General features: G+C 66.5%; 1 protein-coding gene across 1 annotated transcript in view; it reads right to left on the bottom strand.

The window, feature by feature from the left end:
* The window catches only part of SHANK2 (SH3 and multiple ankyrin repeat domains 2), a 289,453-nt gene that overhangs the window by 12,502 nt on the left and 258,019 nt on the right, over positions 1-18,932 (bottom strand). The window contains exons 16-21 of the mRNA XM_054570752.1: positions 10,679-10,814; positions 9,497-9,577; positions 9,273-9,281; positions 7,834-7,854; positions 2,189-2,319; positions 1,695-1,806 (exon numbers count right to left, since the gene is read on the bottom strand). Coding sequence (XP_054426727.1) covers positions 1,695-1,806; positions 2,189-2,319; positions 7,834-7,854; positions 9,273-9,281; positions 9,497-9,577; positions 10,679-10,814 — 490 coding nt within the window. The remainder of the gene's footprint in view (positions 1-1,694; positions 1,807-2,188; positions 2,320-7,833; positions 7,855-9,272; positions 9,282-9,496; positions 9,578-10,678; positions 10,815-18,932) is intronic.

Below are 18,932 nucleotides of genomic sequence, written 5' to 3'. Positions count from 1 at the left end.
GCCCGCCTAACACGAGGGCACAGGGCGTGCGGGAAGGGCGCCGCTGTGTGGGCCGGCGGGGCAGGAGAGGGGCCGCCGCGCGGGGTCGTTGGCGTGCGCAGGGAGGCTGCCCCCTGCCTGCCGTGACCGTGGCATGGTCCTGCCCACGGGGCGGGACCCCGTTCTGCTGACCTCCCTAGGCTGTCTGTCGCGGGCTCGAGGGCGTTGGAGCCGCCCGGGCCTCCGGAGGGCGCCAGACTTTGTGAGGGGAGGGAGCCCAAACGTCTCTTTAACCCAAGACCCCGACCTGAGCCGGGAGCGGGCGCCGGGCCCTCCCAGGAGCTCTGGGACTGGCCCACGGAGACCCTGCGGGCTGCGCTGGGGCGCAGGGGCTCCCCTCCCCACCGCCCCCACGGCGAGCCAGGGTCAGAGCTCGCGGACAGGCCCGGAGCAGCTCGCGCCCCGGGGCGTGACCTAATGGGACAGGCGGGCGTGGGGTGTGAGGGACGGGCTGAGGGCGGGTGGTGGGGGTGTGTCCCACAGCCCGAGCCACGGAAACATCAGCAGAACGCACTCCAGGCGGGGGGGAAGAAGGCACACGCAGGCACAGACGCCGACAGACAGGAGGCACGGGCGTCACGTGGGGGGCATGCCGGGTTTCCAAGGGGGTGACAGAATGAATCACTTCAAAAAGAAAAAAAACCCCGGCCAATGACAGTGACTTATTCCAATGGAAACCTCCACTCGATAAGGGCGTTCCAAATTCCACACGCTCCTTGCGGGAGGGCGTCGTGGCACCGAAAAGACGGGCCGCCGAAGGCCGTCCCTGACCACGGGCGACGTGGCGGCGGCCTCCCCGTCCCGTTCCCAAGGAGTAATGATTTAAGAATACGCCTTATGGAGTGAACCGGTGGCATTCAAAGGGCAGGTCCCAGACTGTAAGGTGCACTGACCTGATAGAAAGATTCTGCTGTCTGACAGGAGGAAATCAATCGTTATTAACCAGTCAAAGAGCCAGGGACACGCCTCGCGCCTGTGCTACCCTGCGCGGCCCTGAGCCACCGGGAGGGTGTGTTCTGGGAAGGCAGACGCGGCTCTGCGATCGCCGGCGGGCGGTCGCTGCCTCCCACTAGGGACGCGGGCGCCACGTCTCGGTCGGCGCGGCCGGGAGGCGCGCCCACACGCACAGCCGCGCACCCGAGGCCGGCGGGGCCACGGACGCCGCTCACACTCGGCCCCCTGCACGGCGGTCGCAGGGCGTGTGCGGTGGCCCGGGCCCCTCGCAGAGTTTGCGTGTGGGGACAGGGCCGGGCTGCCTCACAGAGGGGCCGTCTGGGGGTCACGGTCACCCTGCCTGTGACCGTCAGCAGGGATCAGCATGACACGAACAAGAGCGGGGAGGAGTCGTCCACGACACACAGCGAGGGCAGCTTTCTTAGGAGTCGCGAGCCTGGCCCAGCCCCCGAGAGGCGCGTCCGCTGGGCTTGCCCTGCGGAGCGTGGCAGTGGCTGGCGAGGCAGGGACGCAGGGACCCGGGGCCCACCCCGCCGGCCCCCGCGGACGCCCCGCCTCCCTCCTGCTGGGCGGCGGGCCCCCGGGGGGTGTCGCGACAGCCACTGTGGGTCTTGTGCCCGGCGGGCGGGCGGGGGCTGCTAGGGCGCCGCGGGGCTCCGAGAGCCCAGGGCGACCCCGGCAGGTGCGGCCGGGCTTCTTACCTATGGATTTCTGCCTTCGCATCGTACCTCGAGGGAGACCCAGGAACGGGCCCTTCGGGCTCCCGGGAACGGTGGGCGTCATCACAGCGATCCCCTGGCGCTCGTACGCGGACTGCAAACCGGAGGGCCGGGTGAGGCGTGTCGGGGCCAGCCCCCCCACAGCGCCCAGGGCCAGCGGGTGGCATGGGCGCCCGGGATCGCAGGCCCTGTCCGTGGCCTCCCGGGCAGCCTTTGGGCACACCCACGTGCCCACGGAGGCGCCCCCCCCGGCCGGTGCTCCTGGCCCCGGAGGACAGCTGTGGCCTGAGACGGCAGACAGGCGTGTCCTCCTCCTGTGGGGTCGGGGTTTGGGCTCCGTGTCTGGGCAGCGTGGGGAGCATGACCCGACGCGGGGAGGACGGCCCTCGCTGGGCTCGCGGAGCCCTTCCACCGCGGGGGGGGTGCCCGCGGCCCGGAGGCCCGCCCGCGGCCCGGTCCCGGGATCGGCCACTCACGTTCATGTCGGAGACGGACGGGAAGCACCGGCTGGTGGGCCGCTGCTTGATGGTGGCCACCCGCGACTCCACGGCCACGTTCTCCGCGGCGCGGGCTGGCTTGGCGGCGGGCACGATCTCATCGGGCTTATCTGCAACGTGAACAGGACGGTTGGCACCGGCGTCCGCGGCTGGAGCCCCTGAAATGCCATCGGGGGAGGGGCTCAGGAAAGCAACCGAGCGCCTTCCACGGTTTAACGGCCTTCAACCGCTCTGACCCTCGAAGTCGTGCAAGCGGGGGATTCGCTCTGCCACGGGCATCCACGACTCCATGCGGTTCCCCCACCCCCCCAGCCCCAAGCGGGGGACGCACGTGGACAAGGCAGGGAAGGGGACCCTCAGCCAGCGAGGCCTGGGCCGCCCTGAAAGCCGCGCCGTCCCTGGGGTCGCTGGGTTCGTACCCATGGCACTCAGTCCCGACAGTGTCAACTAAGCCGGCCTGGGCTTTTTTTTTTGTTTTTTTGTTTTAAAGACAGAGCTGTGGCTCCTTTGTGACCGAATGCAGCTGCCAGGGCCTGAGGACCCAGCACCCAAGGCTGCAGGCCACCTGAGCAGCGTGGGTGATAGGCTGCCGGTGGCCCTGGGGACCCGCCGAGGAGCCTGGCCAAGGTCCGAGCCCGTGCTGCCGGGGGACGTCCCCATTTCCCCCAGGAGTAGGAGATTCTCACTTGCTTGCGAAAAAGAAAACCAAGCGTTCGTTATCAGGGACGCTTACACATTAAAATAAAAACTGAAACTTAAAACACGCAACTTGTTTGAAAGCTGAGGCGCAGCCTGCAGCTGCCCTCGAGGCCCTGGCCGGGTCTGGCGCGGGTCCGCGATCAGGCCGGAGTCTGATCGGGGCTCCTAACAGCTGCGGGCCCGCGGCCCAGACCTGCAGAGCACGTGCTCCCCGTGGGCCGCCCCCCAGCCCGGGGCCGCCCGGCCGAACGGCCCGTTAGGCCCTCTCAAGGCACAGCGCTCCCGTCCCCGCCGGCCCGTCCCGACATCCCGCCCTCCAGCCTGAGGAACCTTCCGAGGTGGTCCTGACCCGCGCCGGGGTCTGGGACTCCCTGCGAAGCGCAGGCCCCTGAAAGGGGCCAGGCCTCCGGGGTCTCGCCCAGACCCCCAGCTGCGAGGCTGGCATACAAGGCACCGAACTGTTCTTTAAGAACCGTGACAGCCACTTGTAACCCCCTGGACAAGTCCCCCGCAGGGTTCCCAGACCAGAGGCCCCAGCCAGATGAACTTCGGGAGGAAGCGGGTGTGCCTGGCTCGGCCCTAACAGAGCCTGAGGGGTCGCGACCTGCGGGCCAAGGGCCAGGCCCTGCCGCCCTGTTCCCGCGGCCCTGGGCCTGAGGACGCTGTTGCGCTTTTAAAGGACATTAAAAGTGGCCCCAGGACAGCCCTCCCCTGGCTCCCTGCCGCCTCCCCCGCACACACCGGACGCCCCCCACCCCCCTGCCTGCGTTCAGGGGCCCACGAGCAGCTCCTCCTCACACCCTCCTGGCCCGGTGCCCTGACGACCTGCGGCCTGGCCTCCCTTCGCAGGCCCTTCCCTTTGACCCCTCCCCCGCTCCAGGAAGCCCCCTCCTCACGGGTCAGGGCAGGAGTCCCTCCGTGTCGGGGTTGTCGGGGTTTAACCGATTGCGGTGCAGGTCTCTCTCCCTGCCGCCCCGTTCTCCCCCACGTGGCCCAGGGCCCTCCTGCGGCAGCGGCTCAGGTGGCACTGGGTTAACCTGCTTGGTGAGCCAGCGGGGGGTCTGGAAGCCGTCCGGTCCGGGAAGCCCTTCCCCCGCCCCGGGAGCCTGGTTAGCAGGTCCGCGTCCTGTTCGGGCCCGGCCTCGGTGCAGCGCTGCAGGGCAGCGGCTCTCCCGGCCCCTCCCGGCCTCCAGGAACCCCTGCCACCGGTGGGGCACGCCCCCGGGCTAGGACAGGGCACCCGGAGCCTGCGGCGGGTCCTGCAGACGGACAGGTGGCCCCACCGGGCAGTGGCCGTGTCCGGGCCGCCAGGGGGCGAGGGACCCGCCCGGGAGCCCTGCCACCACGGCGTCGAACCAGCCGCGTCTTCGCGAGGCTCTCGTTTCCTGCTGGGCCTCCCGGGTCCGCGTCTTTGGTGTTAAACCTCCCGGAGCTGACGGGGCTGGCTCGCCCCCGCCAAAGGTCCTCACCGAGGGTTTGTGCCCAGCACCCCGGAGAACCACCTGGAAGCTTCTCACACCTGGCATGAGCAGGCGGCGCGCCGTGATGCAGGGCCCTGGGACACGGGGCAGGCACCCCGGAACATGACGGAAAACGGGCACAGGCCGGCGAGGCAACGGCATTGGGGCGGTCACAGCGCCCGGCCCAGGTGGAAGACCTGAGGGCCTTCGTCCCGCCTCTCAGCCTGAGAGCACCTGGCCGTGGGGCGGGGCCGGGCGCGCTGTCCCCACGGGCAGGGAGAACAACTCCGAGATGCTTAAGTGCCTGCAGGTGGAAACGTGGAACCAGGTGGGCTTGGGCTCAAGGCGTGGGCACCACCCTCTGCGCCCCACCTCGGGCCGGGGTGCGAGGCACCCTTGGGCTCCCCTCAGAACGGTCTGCCGGGCCTGCTGACTGAAAAGCAGGGGCCGGGGCTCGGGGAACAGTTGGAGGTGCGTCCCTGGAGTGAGGCCTCCTTGAACGTGGACGTCCTGGTCTTTGGTTTAGACCCTCAACGCCCCCCCGCCCCCCCCCACGCGTTCCTGGGAACAGGGCACACACTTCAGTGGTTTGTGGGATAACGGCAGGGCTCTGTTCCCTGCACGGGCAGCTCCCGAGGGACCCCCGCGCTGCCTCCCCGCGGGGGCCGGGCTCCCCCCAGCTGTTGTCACGCAGGGAGCCTGGCGGCCTGGCGGAGACTCTGCTCAGCCCCTGCCACTGAGGGGCGATCTACTGGACTCGAGGGCTGCGAAGGGAAGCGGTGGGCTGCAGGCTCCCGCCGCCCACTCTCCGGCGTGGGGGTTACTGGGTCTAACCCACGGACGCCGGGAACTGGTTCTCCGTTCAGGGACAGGGTCGGCGAGGCCAGTCCCCGGCCGTCCCAGAATGGACACAGTCCTGCAAACACCTCACGCCTGCCACGCCTTACAGACACGCCGGCAGCGCGTCCGCGGGGCTGCTCCACGAGCAAGCCCGAGTCTGGAAGACACGACGCCGCTGCCCACAAATCAGACTTCCCGGCTCGCGACGGATCACCTCTGGGGAGGTGGCGGGTGTGTCTGGGCCACGCACGGTTGGGAACCAGAGGCCCCCAGCCCGTGTGCCCGCCCCGGCCCCCCACCACGCGTCCCCCGACGCGCCCGAGCCCTCCCGCAGCAGCGCCCCAAGCTCCGTGAGCCGGCCCACGGCCGGGGGAAGGGGCACACACGGGTCCCCCGGGGCGGCTTCCAGAGGACGGTGCAACGTCAGCAGCACCAGGCGTCGGGACGCACAGGCCGGAAGCCCCACTGTCGCTGCGGCCCTCCTCCCGGGGGACAGCCGAGAGCTGACGAGTCTCCCGGTTGCCCAGGGCCGGGCCCGTGGCTGCGGCCAGAGCTGCCCTGGGCCAGTGTGGCTGCCGCGGGGTCCTGTTCACCCTCAGGCCCCGAGAGCACAGGCCTGGGGACTGGAGCGGGGACGCTCGAGGACGACACGAAGGGGTTTGTGAGACGAGGAAAGGAAACCTCAGGGGTCCTGGTCGCTCGCCGGGGTCACTGAGCAGGAGGCGGCTGGATGCGAGGCGGTCACACTGTTGTACCGATTTCCCAGAACTGCGGAGACCAAGTACCCCCACCACCCGGCTGGCTCGGAGCGGCACACAGTCACCGTCGCCCTTCCTGCAGCCCGGAGGCCAGGACGCCGGCACCGGCTCTCAGGAGGCCGCCTCCTTCTGCAGGCTCCAGGGGGGAGCCCTTCTGCCTCCCCAGCTTCCGGGGCCCCCGGCGATCCTGGGCTGCGGCCGCGTCACCCCAGCCCCTGCCTCCGTCTTCACGTGGCCTCTGTGTCCCTCCTGTGTGACTGTTTCTCCCTCTTTCTCTTGTCATTCCTGACCTGCCGTTGGGTCAGGGCCCAATCTGCGAAGTCCGTATTTCCAAACAAGGTCCCTTTCACAGGTTCAAGGTGGACGTGAATTTTGGGGACACTGTTCAACCAGAACATCCGTAAAGGCCGGATTTTCTCCTCTTCCGCGTGGTCTTCCTGGCGTGTGACGAGGCGTCCCCAGAGGTAGCCAGCCCTCGACGGGAGGCGTGGAGGCAGCGGACGGCCTGGAAAGCTCACTGCCTGCCTGCCACGCGCTGGGGGCCCTGGAGCCGCGGCGGGTCCCTGCAGGAGCTGGTCGGTCCGCTCTGCTGGGCCCTCAGGCGCGGTCTTGCCCATGTCTCCAGGTCTGGCTGGGGTCAGGGGGCACGGGGAGGGGCATTGGGGAGCAGCTCCGCACCCAGTTTTCTTCGTGGTTCAAAGGACGATGGGACTCCACCCTCAGCACTCCCTGCCCCCCGAGGATTCTGCCTGCGCCCGCAGGGGCCGTGACCTCTGTCCTCGGCTACCACAGCTTGGCCTGTCCGGCTGCCGGGGGCGCCCCTAGGGGCGGGGGCCGGAGGGCGGAGCTGGTGTGTGGCCGGAGGGGCAGGCCATAGGTTCCTCCGCTGGCCCGTGAGGACGGGCTTTCTGGGCCAGTTCTGGGAAGGCGTCGGGATCCCAGGAGCCCACGCTGGGCGCCCCTCAGCATGGGGCGGCGGACGGAGCGGCCTTTAGAGAGAAGTCAGGCCCAGGGAGCCTTCTGTGCCCTGGGCATCCACCGCCTGGTTGGCACTGTGACTGATCCCAGAGAGCCCCATGGGGAGCGTCCCGCGCAGCCCCTGGGGGCTGGAGGCCCAGGGCCACTCCTCAAAAGGAAGCTGGGACAGGCTAGGATCGGCCGGCACCGGGCAGGCGGGCGGGGGAGGGGGTGCCCCCACCTCGGCGGCACCAGGCCCACGGCCCGGCCCGGCCCTCAGGGGCTGCCTCTCAGGGCCCAAGGCCGCCTCCCCTGGTGTCCCTGCGCTTCCACATCCGTGCCCACAGCTGTCGGGGTGCAGGTCGGGGGGAGGGTCCCCCACCCACGCCAGCCCCGGGGCGGGGCAGGGAGAGGCCCAGCCTTACAGCCCCCTCCCGCCCCCCAGCTCCAGGACGGTTCTCCGGCAGGAGCAGAGCAGGCCTGGCGGAGAGCGAGGGGCTTCCTGGGAGTCCCAGGGAGGCTGTCCTGCCACGGCAACGGGGACGGCAGTCAGGCTCCAGCCCGCCATCCTCGGAGCAGACCGGGGCCCCCGCGCCTGCACCCCGGCCCGACAGCCGGGCAGGGGCCGCGGCCGCGCGGCCATGACGATGAGGACACAGCCCGGGGAGGGGGTGGGGGTGGGGGGATGCAGACCACGTTGGGGGCCACAGACGGGACAAGCGAAGCAGACGCAACAGACTGGAAGGGGACGTGCCCAGGAGCGGGGCCCCGCAGGGGCCGGCCCAGGGAGAGACGCGACAAGGCCACGGCACACTCGAGACGCCACGCCAAGGGCCACGGGGGTTCCTCGCACAGGGGGCGCGGGCGGGCAGGCGGGCGGGGGCGGAACAGACGGGGGGCTGCCCCTTACCCTTCTTCTTCCGGACGGAGGCTTGCAAACAGAAAGGGGGCGTGAGTCCCACGGCGGCCGTGCTCCTGGGGGCCCTGGGGGCTGGACCCGCCCGGCCGGACCCCATCGGACCCGGCCTGACCTGACCCGACCAGCTGGCCCGCGGCCTGCAGCTCACGGGGCCCTGACGCGGGCGGGCCGGGCGTCCCGAAAGCGGACGCCCCGGCTGCGCGTCCCCCGGGCCCTGCGCCCCTGGCTTTTGTCCCCACTCAGCACTGCCCTCCCCGTGCCCCCCACAGGGCCACTGAGATCCCCCTGGGCAAGGACACGCCGAGGGCGCGTCCAGGGGCAGCCGAGGAGACTGGGCACCGGCAGTGCCCGCCGGCCTGGGCCGACCCGCCGCAGCCCCCTTTCAAGGTGAGCCGCCTGCTGGTAGCCCCTCTCGGGGGACACCCGCCGCAGGCCCTCGAGGAGCTGCTGTGGCACATGCCGTCTCCTGCGGGAGGGGACATGCGGTCTTCCACGTTGCCATCCCTACTGGGTGCTACCCTGGGGCGGGGACGGCCAGGGGAAACGCCGGCGAGTCCCGTGGGGATGGACGAGGGGGGCCGAGGGGGGGCCGGAAGGAGAGGGGTTTCTGGGGGACACTGGTCCTGGGGGGGGCACCCAGCAGGGGTGCTCTTTCCCAGAAGACTGGGGATACTGGCCGCGAGGGGCACTGGCCGCGGGGCACAGCCTGGGCCACGGAGGACGGCACAGCCCCTGTGGACTGAGTGAAGGAGACCCCTCCCAGGGGTGCGACCGGGAGGAAGAGCCGCCCGTACATTCTGGGGTGGGGGTGGGGGTGGGGAAGAGGAACCAAAGTTCTCCCAGCGAAGGCCGCGACCGGGTGGGAGTGATGGCCAGTCGAGGCGCGGCCTGGGGCGCTCGGACCTCAGCCCCCGTGCAGCCGGGCCTGCGGGGGCGGGGGGGCGGGGTGCAGTGCTTGCTTTTGTCCCCACGGGTGCCCGCCCCTCCTTGCCCAGCCAGCACCCCCAGGCCAGCATCGCTGCCCCCTGCTCCCGCCTCGGGCAGGCGCCCCGGGGCTGCGTGGAGGCTCCCCGGGGTGACTCCCAACCACTTCCGGGGCTCACGCCGCCAGCTCCAGGACCACCCTCTTTTCAGCGGCCACTGCGGTCCCCTGGACCCAGGCCACGCTGCTCCGAGCACCTTGCCGGCCTTCACAACGGGCCTGAGGGTCCGCGCCTCTCTCTGCCCCTTACGGACCTTTCGAGGAGGCGCCAGGAGCTCCCTGGCCCTGTGAGCAGCCCCCCAGCGCGGCCAAGCCCACCGCCATCTCCGTCAGCCCCCGGGGCGGGCTTGCTGGTCTGCGCCATGCACCCCTGCCACGAGCCGGTCAGGGGCCGCCCTGGCCAGCAGGGGAGAGTTGGGAGGACATGGCTAAAGGCGGGGCTGCTTACCTTTATCCACTAGTGAGAGGCCCAAAAATTCAAAACAGAACAGTGTTAGAGGAACCAAGAAGCGGAAGAGGCAAAGCCAGTAACCCCACCCCAAAGCCGGCAGGTGCGTGGGAGAGGCCAGCGTGGGGGCCAGGAGGGGCCAGCCAGCAGCCCGGGGCCATGCACACGCGGGGGCTGGCGGGGCTCCCGGAGGCGCACGCGGGGGCGGGCGGACGGCGACTCACCGAGCTCCTCCAGCTCCGAGGTCATGGACTTGGAGCGCAGCGTGAGGGCCGTGGTCGGAGCGCGCTTGGGCGGTGGGGGTGCTGGGGGGCAGAAGGGGAGGTCGGGGCGTGAGCCCGGCCCGGCCCGCCCCGCCTTCCGGAGCATCCCAGGAGGCAGGCTGCCTGGGGCCTTCGATTTTCTGCCGGGAAGGCTGAGAAGTGAGGGCCATTCTGCCCCGCTCCTCCCAAGCTGGGGGCCGTCACCCTGCCCCGGGCGGGGGGTCACGAGGCTGGGTGTGTGTGGGGGCTTCACTTGGGCCTCGATGGATCGGGACCAGGCAGGGAGCGCAGATGGGCTGGGACAGGCCCTCCGCACTGAGCGCCCCCTGTCCTGGCACGCGGTCCCTGCCCTCTGGTCTGTGTGGTCCGGCCGGGAGGGGAGGGGAGGGGCGGGGAGGAGACTGGCAGTTTCGGCCGCCTGTGCAGCCCTTGGCTGCCCCCCGCCAGGCCACCGAGAAGCCCCCAACAGCATGGGGATTCTCCTTTGTCCCCCCACCCCCATCACGGCAAGGACATGAGTCTGTCACGTGTGCCTGTGCCCCTGACCCGCCTCCTTCTGAGACACGTTCCTCCCCCCATTCCCTCAGGCCGCAGGCCCCTGCCCCCAGCTCACAGCTGCCTCCTCCAGGCAGCCCTCCCTGACCATGCTGCTCATCTCTCTCCGGAGCCCAGGATGGGGGCTCTCGACGGGATGGATGGGAGAGGCGCACCCTGTTCTAGGGAAACGCAGGGCTGCGGGGGGGACCGGATGTGCTGTCCCAGCTCCTCCCCTGCCAGGGGGCCCGGGACGCCCCTGGCTCGCTTTGGGCTCCGCTCTGCAGCCCCAGTGTCCCCCAGCTGCGGCCGCCCTTGGGAAGGAGGGCGACCCCGCGTCACTGTGGGGCAAGCGGGCTCTGCACACGGCGGGACGCTGGACGGTCGGGTCAGACAGGAGCCCCTGGCCCCGCCTACCCAGCACAGCCCTCGCCTGAGGCCACCTCTGTGCCCTGGGCAAGCTCCAGGGTCTTCTCCTGACCGCCCTCCGGCTCCTTTACCTGACCGTGGAGGGACCTGGGCCCCCGGGGAGGAGACGCGACCCGCCTGAGGGGGCCCGTGGGCCGGGCTCGCGCAGGAACGTGGGGGCGGGGCGCTGGGGGCACCCACCTTTCTTCCTGGCGGTGTCGTCGGGGTCCAGATTCCTGGTCACCGTGACCACCTTGAGGACCAGGTGGTTCCCTCCCTGGCGGATCATGTTCACCACCTGCCGGTGACCGACTTTGACCACGTTCTCGTTGTTGACCTGCGGGCACAGGAGGCAGTGGGCGTGAGGAAGGGAGCAGTGGGCCGCCCGCGGGCACGGGCAGGCGGAGGCGCGGCTTTGGAACCACGGGTGCTCTGCGGGCCCGGGGAGAGCACTGCGGCTGGCGCTGCCCCCAGCGCTGGGTGGCCGGGCGCCGGGGGTCGGGCTTCCTCCGGCCAGGACTGCCCCCAGCCGCCCTGCCCCCAGCCGCCCTGCCCCCAGCAGCGCTGCCCCCAGCCGCCCTGCCCCCACCCGGGCAGGCCTGGACCTGCCACCAGGCCACCCTGTCCCTGCCACCAGGGTGAGAAGCCCGAAAGGCAAGCGTTGTCACGGTGCAGAGGAGACGTGACACCTAATTGTTTCGCGTGTACTGGGGGAGGACACATCGCAGGGCGTGGCCCATTTCCTATGGCCACCTTCCTCCTCTCCCCTGTGGAGCTGCGCTGGCAAGTCCCCGAGCGCGTGGGTCCCCCGCCCTGCTCACGCAGCCCTGCTCCAGCGCTTCGGCCCCCCGCTGCCTCCACCACGGCTGCTGCGGTGCTGGTGAGCTCTCAGCCCCTTTTGGAGCCGGTCACCTCCCTCTATCTCCGCTTTGGGGACCAGGCGGGGCACAGACGCAGAACTGGACCGAGGCACATCCGGTAGGCAGGCTGGGCCGGACCTTGAACCCCAGTGGTCACGAAACCTGAGCGATGAGGTCGGACAGGGCGAGGGAGGGGCAGGCGCACAGGAGCTGGGGGCAAAGCTTTGCCCCCCGCCGCAGCCTCTCCCGGTCACAGGCGCCAGGCCCGGCCCCCCCCCTCGTGCCCAGGTGGGCTGTGGCACCTGTGCCCCTGCAGCTCCTGGAGGGGGCGCCACACAGTGCAGTCCACTCCGGGCACCGTCTTTGAAGGAGGGACCCACCCTGCTTGTAAGGGACAAACCCGAGGCGGGGGCAGTCCTGCCCGCCCCTGCGATGACCGCCCCTTAGGCCGTGACCCTCCCTCCTGCTGCGGGTCCCTCAGAAGCCTCTCCAGGGCAGCGCAGCCGCAGGCGAATGTGAGCGAGGCCTGGGAGTTGCCGTGGACCTCGCACACGGCTCGCCGCCCCCGTGACACACACAGGGCGGCCCTTCCCCACCCCGGCACACGGAGGCGGCACGCAGGCGGGCACTGGTGCCCAGCAGGGGCTCCCGGGGGACGGGGACAGAGCAGACAGGGCAGTGTCCCTGCCAGCGGCGATGGGCAGGGGGCCGGATGGAGCCTGGAACCACATCCACAGACCCCACGGGGCGATGACGGTCCTCCCGGTGTCTGAGCTGAGGAGCTCTGGGCACAGGTGCCAGGCAGACGTGGGGACCATGGGACAGGCTCGGGGCCCCGGGGAGAGGACCTGGCGGCAAAGACAGCCTCCAGCCGACCATCTGCCTGGCCCTCCGGGTCAGGTGACCAGCTCCCCAGCCCCCATGGCTCCCAAGTGCAGGCCTCAGGTGGGGCTCCAACGAAGAAAGCCAGGGTGGCCTTTGACCCCGCTCCCCAGTGTCTGAGGGCACTGGGCTCAGGCCCAGGCTCCCGCGGTTGGGGGCCGGCGGGGATTCAGCCACCAGGCCACCCTGCAGGTAGGCGGTGTCGTCCTGCAAGCTCGGTTCTGAGCAACGGGATGGCGCTGCTGTCACTGAGGTCCTCAGCCGCCTCTGGGAACCTTGGCGGGAGGGGGGCAGCCTGCTCTCCCCCAGCCCCTGCCCTTGCGGCCCTTCCCCAGGACTGAGGAGGGTGGGGAGCGGCCCCCGGGCCGAGGTCCGGCAGCGACGGTGGGGTCCGGCCACAGAGCCCGCGCTGACCCTGGGCCCTGCTCCCCTCGGCTGCGCCCGCCTGAAATTCCTACCCTGCTTTGCAGAGTAACTGAGCTTGGGATGGAGTCCTTCCCCCAAAGCAAGAGACACGCCACACTCAGGGCCATGGGCGGTGTGGGGTTTTGTGGGTCCGCTTCCCAGGTGCAGGTGAGCGCCCTGCCCTGAAGGGGGCGGGGTGTGGAGGCGTCACCTGGCGGAGGCAGGATACCTATTAATATCCTCCCACAAAGAGCAGGCAGGGGCACAGGTACCATGGCCTCTTGGGACAGACGAGCCGGGACGGGCACATTCAGCGACGCTGTCCTCCCTCCAGAGGAGGTGACAGAGCCGGCTGGGCTCTGAGTGCCCCCGCCTTTAACGGGAAACTCAGCCTGCAGGTGGGATGCGAAATCACCCCTATGGTGCAGAAGCCCGAGACTGACGAGATAAAACGCTCGCTGTTTCCTCAGACACCCAGGCTGGCGCCTTCGTCGTTCACGGGGTGCCCGGGTCCCTCCAAACACCTGGACCTGCGATTCCGGCACGCCGCCACCAGGAGGCGGTGTGGGCCTCGCTCTCCCGCCACGTTTACCGAAGCGGGGGACCAAGCGCGGAGCTCTGCAGTTCTGGTCGTGAGGCAGAGAGACTCCGTTCGCCAGTCCCCTTCACTGTGAGGGCGCCTGCAATGCTCCCCACGCATCGCATCGCCCCTCCGTGCCGACGACGGGGACGACTGGGGAGAGGAAGCCCGGCCCCGACCGGGAGGGGGCGAGCACCCAAGCGGCACCCAGCCCGGTTCAGGGAGCGTCTGCGAAGGACGGAAACGCGGGCCTCCCTCTGCGCACTCCCGTAACTTTCTAAGCGATTCTCCTCTCCCACTTAAATTCTCATTCAAAATGCATGCACACGGGACAGAGTCCTACAAGGCTCATTACGAAAACCAGCAGGACCCACCATCTAGAGCCCCTCCCCCCACGAAGCCTCAGCCCCTTCCTTCCAAGCCTGTCGCTGCCTCTCCAAACACACTCACCCTGTTGCCACCCGACCTTTCCATTTTAGAGGTTACCTGCTGGCACCCCACCCCGGAAACGGTTTCGCTCAGGGTCCCACAATAGGGGCCTCGTTGCCATTTGGACCAAGTAGCTGCGTTGTGGCCGCGCGTATCGGCTGTTCGGCAGCAGCCCTGGGTTCTGCCCACCAGGTGCCCCCGACATCCCCTTCCCCCAACTGTGACAACCAGAGTGCGTTCAGAGTCACCTGCCGCTGGGCACCACTAAGTTAAGCCTTTTCCTTTCAGCTCCCCCCCTGCCCCGCCCCCCCCCAATGCTTTTGTCTTCCAGTTAGAGTTCTATCATATTTTTAATGAGATCCAATTCAGGATTTACATCATGACTGTGTAATAATACAGCTTAACCATACGGTATGTACAATGATTACTTTGCCTTTTCTGGTACATTTTGTTTTCCCTGGAGCGAAATAATTTCCTGTTGTTTGTTTATTGGTTTAATTTTCTATGTACTTAACTGATGCAAATTCAAGCACTTCCTAATTATGTAAATCTCTTTTCAGAATCTTTAACTACATCGACAGTTTCGTTGTTTGTCTTCCTGAGGAGAACTCGCCCCCGGAGCCAGCTCGGCTGCGGACAGTGCGGTTCCGGGCCCTCTAGGCCCATGTCCCCATCTCTGTGGCCCTGAGGACGCCCTCCGATTCTTTGTGTTGGGTCTCCTGCATCTTCCACTCCCTGTATTTACTTTTCAAAAACCTCATTTTGGGTGCAGAACATTTGTTAGCAGCTTCCCTTCACAAAAGGAGTTTGGGAGACAGCCCCCCACCCCGCCCCCTGCGGACGTTGCCTGTGTGAAAATGGCTTTACAGGCCTAATGAAATGGTAGTTTGGGTATAAAATTTGAGAGTGAGTTCAAGTAAGCTCACAGGACTAATGCTGCGGCAGGTGGCCGCTATAAAGTCGGGAAAAAATGCACCCTCCCACCCCTAAACTCCACCCAACACAGTTCCCTGAAAGCACTGGAGAGGTAAAGCGAAGGCGGGCAGGTCTGGGACCGGAGCACACAGCTGGGAGCTCCGGGCCACAGCGCAGTGTGGCGCAGGCCACTCCGCGCTCTGGCAGTCTCCCCTCCCCGAGACATCGGGGACAGGACCCCGGGCGGTCGCAGCTGCTGACGTGAGGCGAGAACCCCAGAAAAGAGAGCTCGTGTCCCGTGTGCACACGCCCCCCAAATCTCTGGTGGGCGTCCGAGGCGGGCACACACAGGGCCCCGCAGGGCGGCGTGTGGATGAGGCTGGGGCGCCTGCACCGGAACGTGAGCCGGGCAGTGTGCGGCCTGAGCCTAAGCAGGGTGATCCAGCAGCTAAAACAAAAGCGTCAAAACTCCTCCAAGCGATGGAAGTGAATCCAGAGTCCGCAGCGTAACGTGCACCGCATCAGGGTGCAACACGCACCTGCCCGGTGCACCGAGACATGGTCAAGAGGATGGAGTTATCAGACAGGACCTCAAAGCCGCGATTATAACAGTGCCCGATTAGACAAAGGAAGACATAATGCCTAAAAGATAGGAAATCTCAGCCAAAAAAAAAAAAAAGGTAAAAAAAATTTAGGTGGAAATTTTAGAACTAAAAAATACAATATCTAACATTTAAATATGCACTGAGGGACTTAATAGCAGAATGGATGTGACTAAGCAGAGTGAACTTGGAGGTACAGAAACAAAACTCACTTAAGAGGAGAAGAAGAGAGAGAGAAGACTTTCTTTTTTCTGTCTTTAATCCTCACCTGAGGACATGTTTATTGATTTTAGAGGGAGGGGAAGGGAGAGATGGGGGGAGACATCAATGTGACAGAGAAACATCAATCCGTTGCCTCTCACGCGCCCCAGGGGGGGACCTGACCTGCAACCCAGGCCAGCGCCCCGAGTGGGAATGCAGCCCGGGACACCGGGGTTTGCGGGACGATGCTCCACCCAACGGAGCCCCGGTGGCCAGCGTGAAAAGATTTTCCGACGCGAGAGGAGCGTGAAGAACCCTCGGGACAAGCAAGAGGTTCAGCGGTGCCCACCCTTCGGGCGTCTCTGCGCCACGCCGGAAGAAGAGTTGTCTTGGACCACACGTTAAACACAATTGCGACATTCAGTCACCAAATAATCTCAAAATGTGTTAGGTAAATTTACGATTTGTGCTGGGCCGCACCTGCAGCCGCCGTGAGCCGCGCGCGGGCAGCGGTCGGGTCGGACGCCCCCGGTCTAGCACAGAGAAAACGAGAGTTCCAGAGGGGAGGAGACTGGCCTCCCAGGAGAGGGGGAAACTGGGTCAGGAACAAACGTCTGGATGCCTGTGGCCTTCGCATCGGAAACTGGAGACGAGAGGAGCCTGGAACAACATCTTAAACTGTGACAGGAAGTTACCCTAGAATCCCACATCCAGTGAGAATGTCTTTGAAGGATGAGGGGAACTGAAAACCGGGAGAAGGTGCAGAGGAGCCAGAAGGGAGGGGCTGACCTCAGGCCACCGGGCGGGAGGAGGGCGTCAGAAACGGGAAACGCAGGGGAACGTCCAAAAGAGGACTTTCTTTCTTGTTAAATAGGTCCGTCTGGTTGAGGCAAAATAGAATCGTTTGTGAGGTTTACAAGGGGAGCAGAGTGATGCCCGGGACAAGTGTGGCAGAGAGGAAGGTGGGCTGACGCGGGGGACCCTCCGCCGCTGCCAAGTGCCCGGGGCCCGCGGACGAGCCGTGGGAACTCTGCGCAGACCGAACGGTCAAGGGCCGCGCTGCGGTCCCGGTGCCGCCGCCGAGCAGAGGGCAATGAGTGCAGCCAAGCGCCGCAGCACTAACCCCACGTTGTGAAGCGAGTCAGGCCGCCCAAAACGCAGCCAAAAAGGGGACGAGGGAAGCAAATGGGGAATAAATAGAAAGCAAATCGCCCGGCAGGCCGACGTTGGACCGCAGCGTAATTATATTAAATGCTATGGGATGAAACTCCAGTCGCAGAGCAGATATTACATAAAGGATCAAGAAGAAGGTCCAAGAGGCGCTGTCTGTGCACTGGAAGACACAGAGGGGCCGGGCGCAAGCAGATGGGAAGCGAGATGGCCTTGCATGGGGGTGGCGGTGCTCACATCAGACGGGGCGGGCGTCAGCCGCTCTGAGGAAAGTGGCAGCTCCTCACGGGTCAGCGGAGCTCGGAGAGGCCCAGACGCCTGGCTCCCCAGCGTGTTCTCAAGAGCGGGGAACGCCTACGTCCCGTCCGCAGAGACACCTGTCCCCGGAAGTGCACGGCGGCACCGTTTGTCACGGCAAAAACGTGGGGCGCGAGGCCTGCGCGTGGCTGGACGGGGCCTGGAGGTCTTCTCGGAAGGGGAGCACGTCCCCAAGGAAGCCCGCGCTGGCAGCTGCACAGCGGTGTCGGTACCGGCGTCCTCTGGCTGTGCGCTTTAAGAGGCTGATTTTATGGGGTGTCAGTTATACCTCGGTAAAGCCGTGTTTTAAAAATAGACTTCAGGTAAAGCCGTGTTTTAAAAATAGACTTCAGGAGCAGGGCGTCACCGGACACACAGGGGGACGTTGGCGAGGACACAAGGGGTGACTCATCAGGAGGCTGCAACCGCCGTCGGCGTTCCTGCAGCTCATAGAAGGAGCCCCACGTCCTAACACCAAGCGCGAGAGGGAAACGGCGGCTCCGCACTCCCGGCAGCAGGCGGTACACGCCCCCGCCGCCCACACTGAGGGGCCAGCTGGACAACAACCCCCAGCGTCGCGCGGGATCGGAGCGAACACCTTGAACCGGTCGGCATTTAGGGAACACTGCACCCGGCAGGTGCGGGATTTCCATCCTCCCCCAGCGCAGGCGGTCGTCAACCCACAGGCCGCGCGCCGGGTGGTGGAGGCGGCGGGGGGGGGGGGGGCAGGACCCGCGAGCGGGGCGGTGTTTCGCTTCTTTCCGTTTTCCGCCGGCTCCACTCCTGTTTTGATACTTTGCAGGGAATCTGCCTCCCCTCCCTGCTGCCCACCATCCCCCCCCCCCATGAAGAACCTTGGGAAAGAGCCTGGTGGTTCCAAGATTTCTGTTTTCCTGAGACTCGCGGGTCCTTTTGCACCAGGAAGCCCGCGCCCTTCCGCTGGAGAGGCTTCCACCCCCGATTCCCCCAACAAGCCCGCTCGCCCGTCTTCTCTCCGCCGAACTCCCGGGGCCCAGGCGGACGCCCCGGACCGGCGCCCGTGGAATCGTCTTTCCCCGTCAGAGGTCCACATCCTTTCCTTCCGGGGACATTCTTTTCCATTGTCTGAATCCATCGATCAGAAGCTCCCTATCTGCTATGATAGTTTTAAATTGCAGTGTTCATATTGGGTTCTCTGTTATGCTAGAAAAAGAACATTTTTTGTTCTTCAAGGATGTGGTAGAATCTACTGCAGTGACTCTTCTTTGTTTTTAAACATCCCTTTTGTTTTAGAAGTTTTCAATCTTTACAGAAAAATGGTGACAATGGCACAAAAATATCCATACGCCCCACTCCGTGTCCCATGCTATGCACATCGCGCATTAAGATGGACACTTGCCACCATGAACAAACCGCTACGGACACATGAACATTAACTAAAGTCCATAGTTTATTCAGATTCCCTTAATTTTTACCTCGTGTCCTTTTCCGTTCGGGGACCCCCTCCGGGACCCCACATTGCACTCAGTCCCATGTCTCCTGGGGCTCCTCTGGGTTCTGACTGGCGTGGCCGGTTCTGACTGGCTTTATTTTTGATGACCCGGGCAGTTCCGAGAGCCCTGCGGTACTTTTGTGGGATGTCCTTCACTGGAACTCTTTTGTCACCATTAGCCTGGGGCTGAGGGTTTGGGGGGCTCCCGGGGTGAAGGCCCCCGGGCCAGGGCACACGCTCCCGGGGCCACTCGTCCTGGGGCAGCCGCCTCGCTCGCCGGCCGCCCCGCCCAGCAGCCCCCCTTTCCTGGGCTTTGCACACCGCTCTTCGGAAGGGCGCGCCGTGCCCGGCCACACCCTGGGGGCGGGCAGGTATCCCCCACCTCTGCGAGGCCGCGGGGGCCCCCAGAAGGGTTAGGAGACCCGCAGGGGGACGGGTCTCCTCTCCTCATTTATTTATTCGCTCAGTTGTTTACCTGTGTCAGCAGGACTCGTGGTATTTAGTGCCTACGCGGGACTACAACCCAATCCTACTTTATTTTGTTGCCAAGCCGTTCCAGGTTCGGCCACCGGGAGCTGCTGTGTCACCAGAGGTGCCCCCTCTGGTTTCCAACGCTCCCTGCTCCCCCGCTGACGCTCAGTGG

This window comes from Pteronotus mesoamericanus, unplaced genomic scaffold, assembly GCF_021234165.1.
Source record: "Pteronotus mesoamericanus isolate MK-2021 breed Mesoamerican mustached bat unplaced genomic scaffold, CSHL_Meso_final contig_214, whole genome shotgun sequence".
NCBI lineage: Eukaryota > Metazoa > Chordata > Mammalia > Chiroptera > Mormoopidae > Pteronotus > Pteronotus mesoamericanus.
The sequence above is the reverse complement of the archived record's forward strand: the minus strand, read 5'-3'. Positions and strand labels throughout refer to the sequence as shown.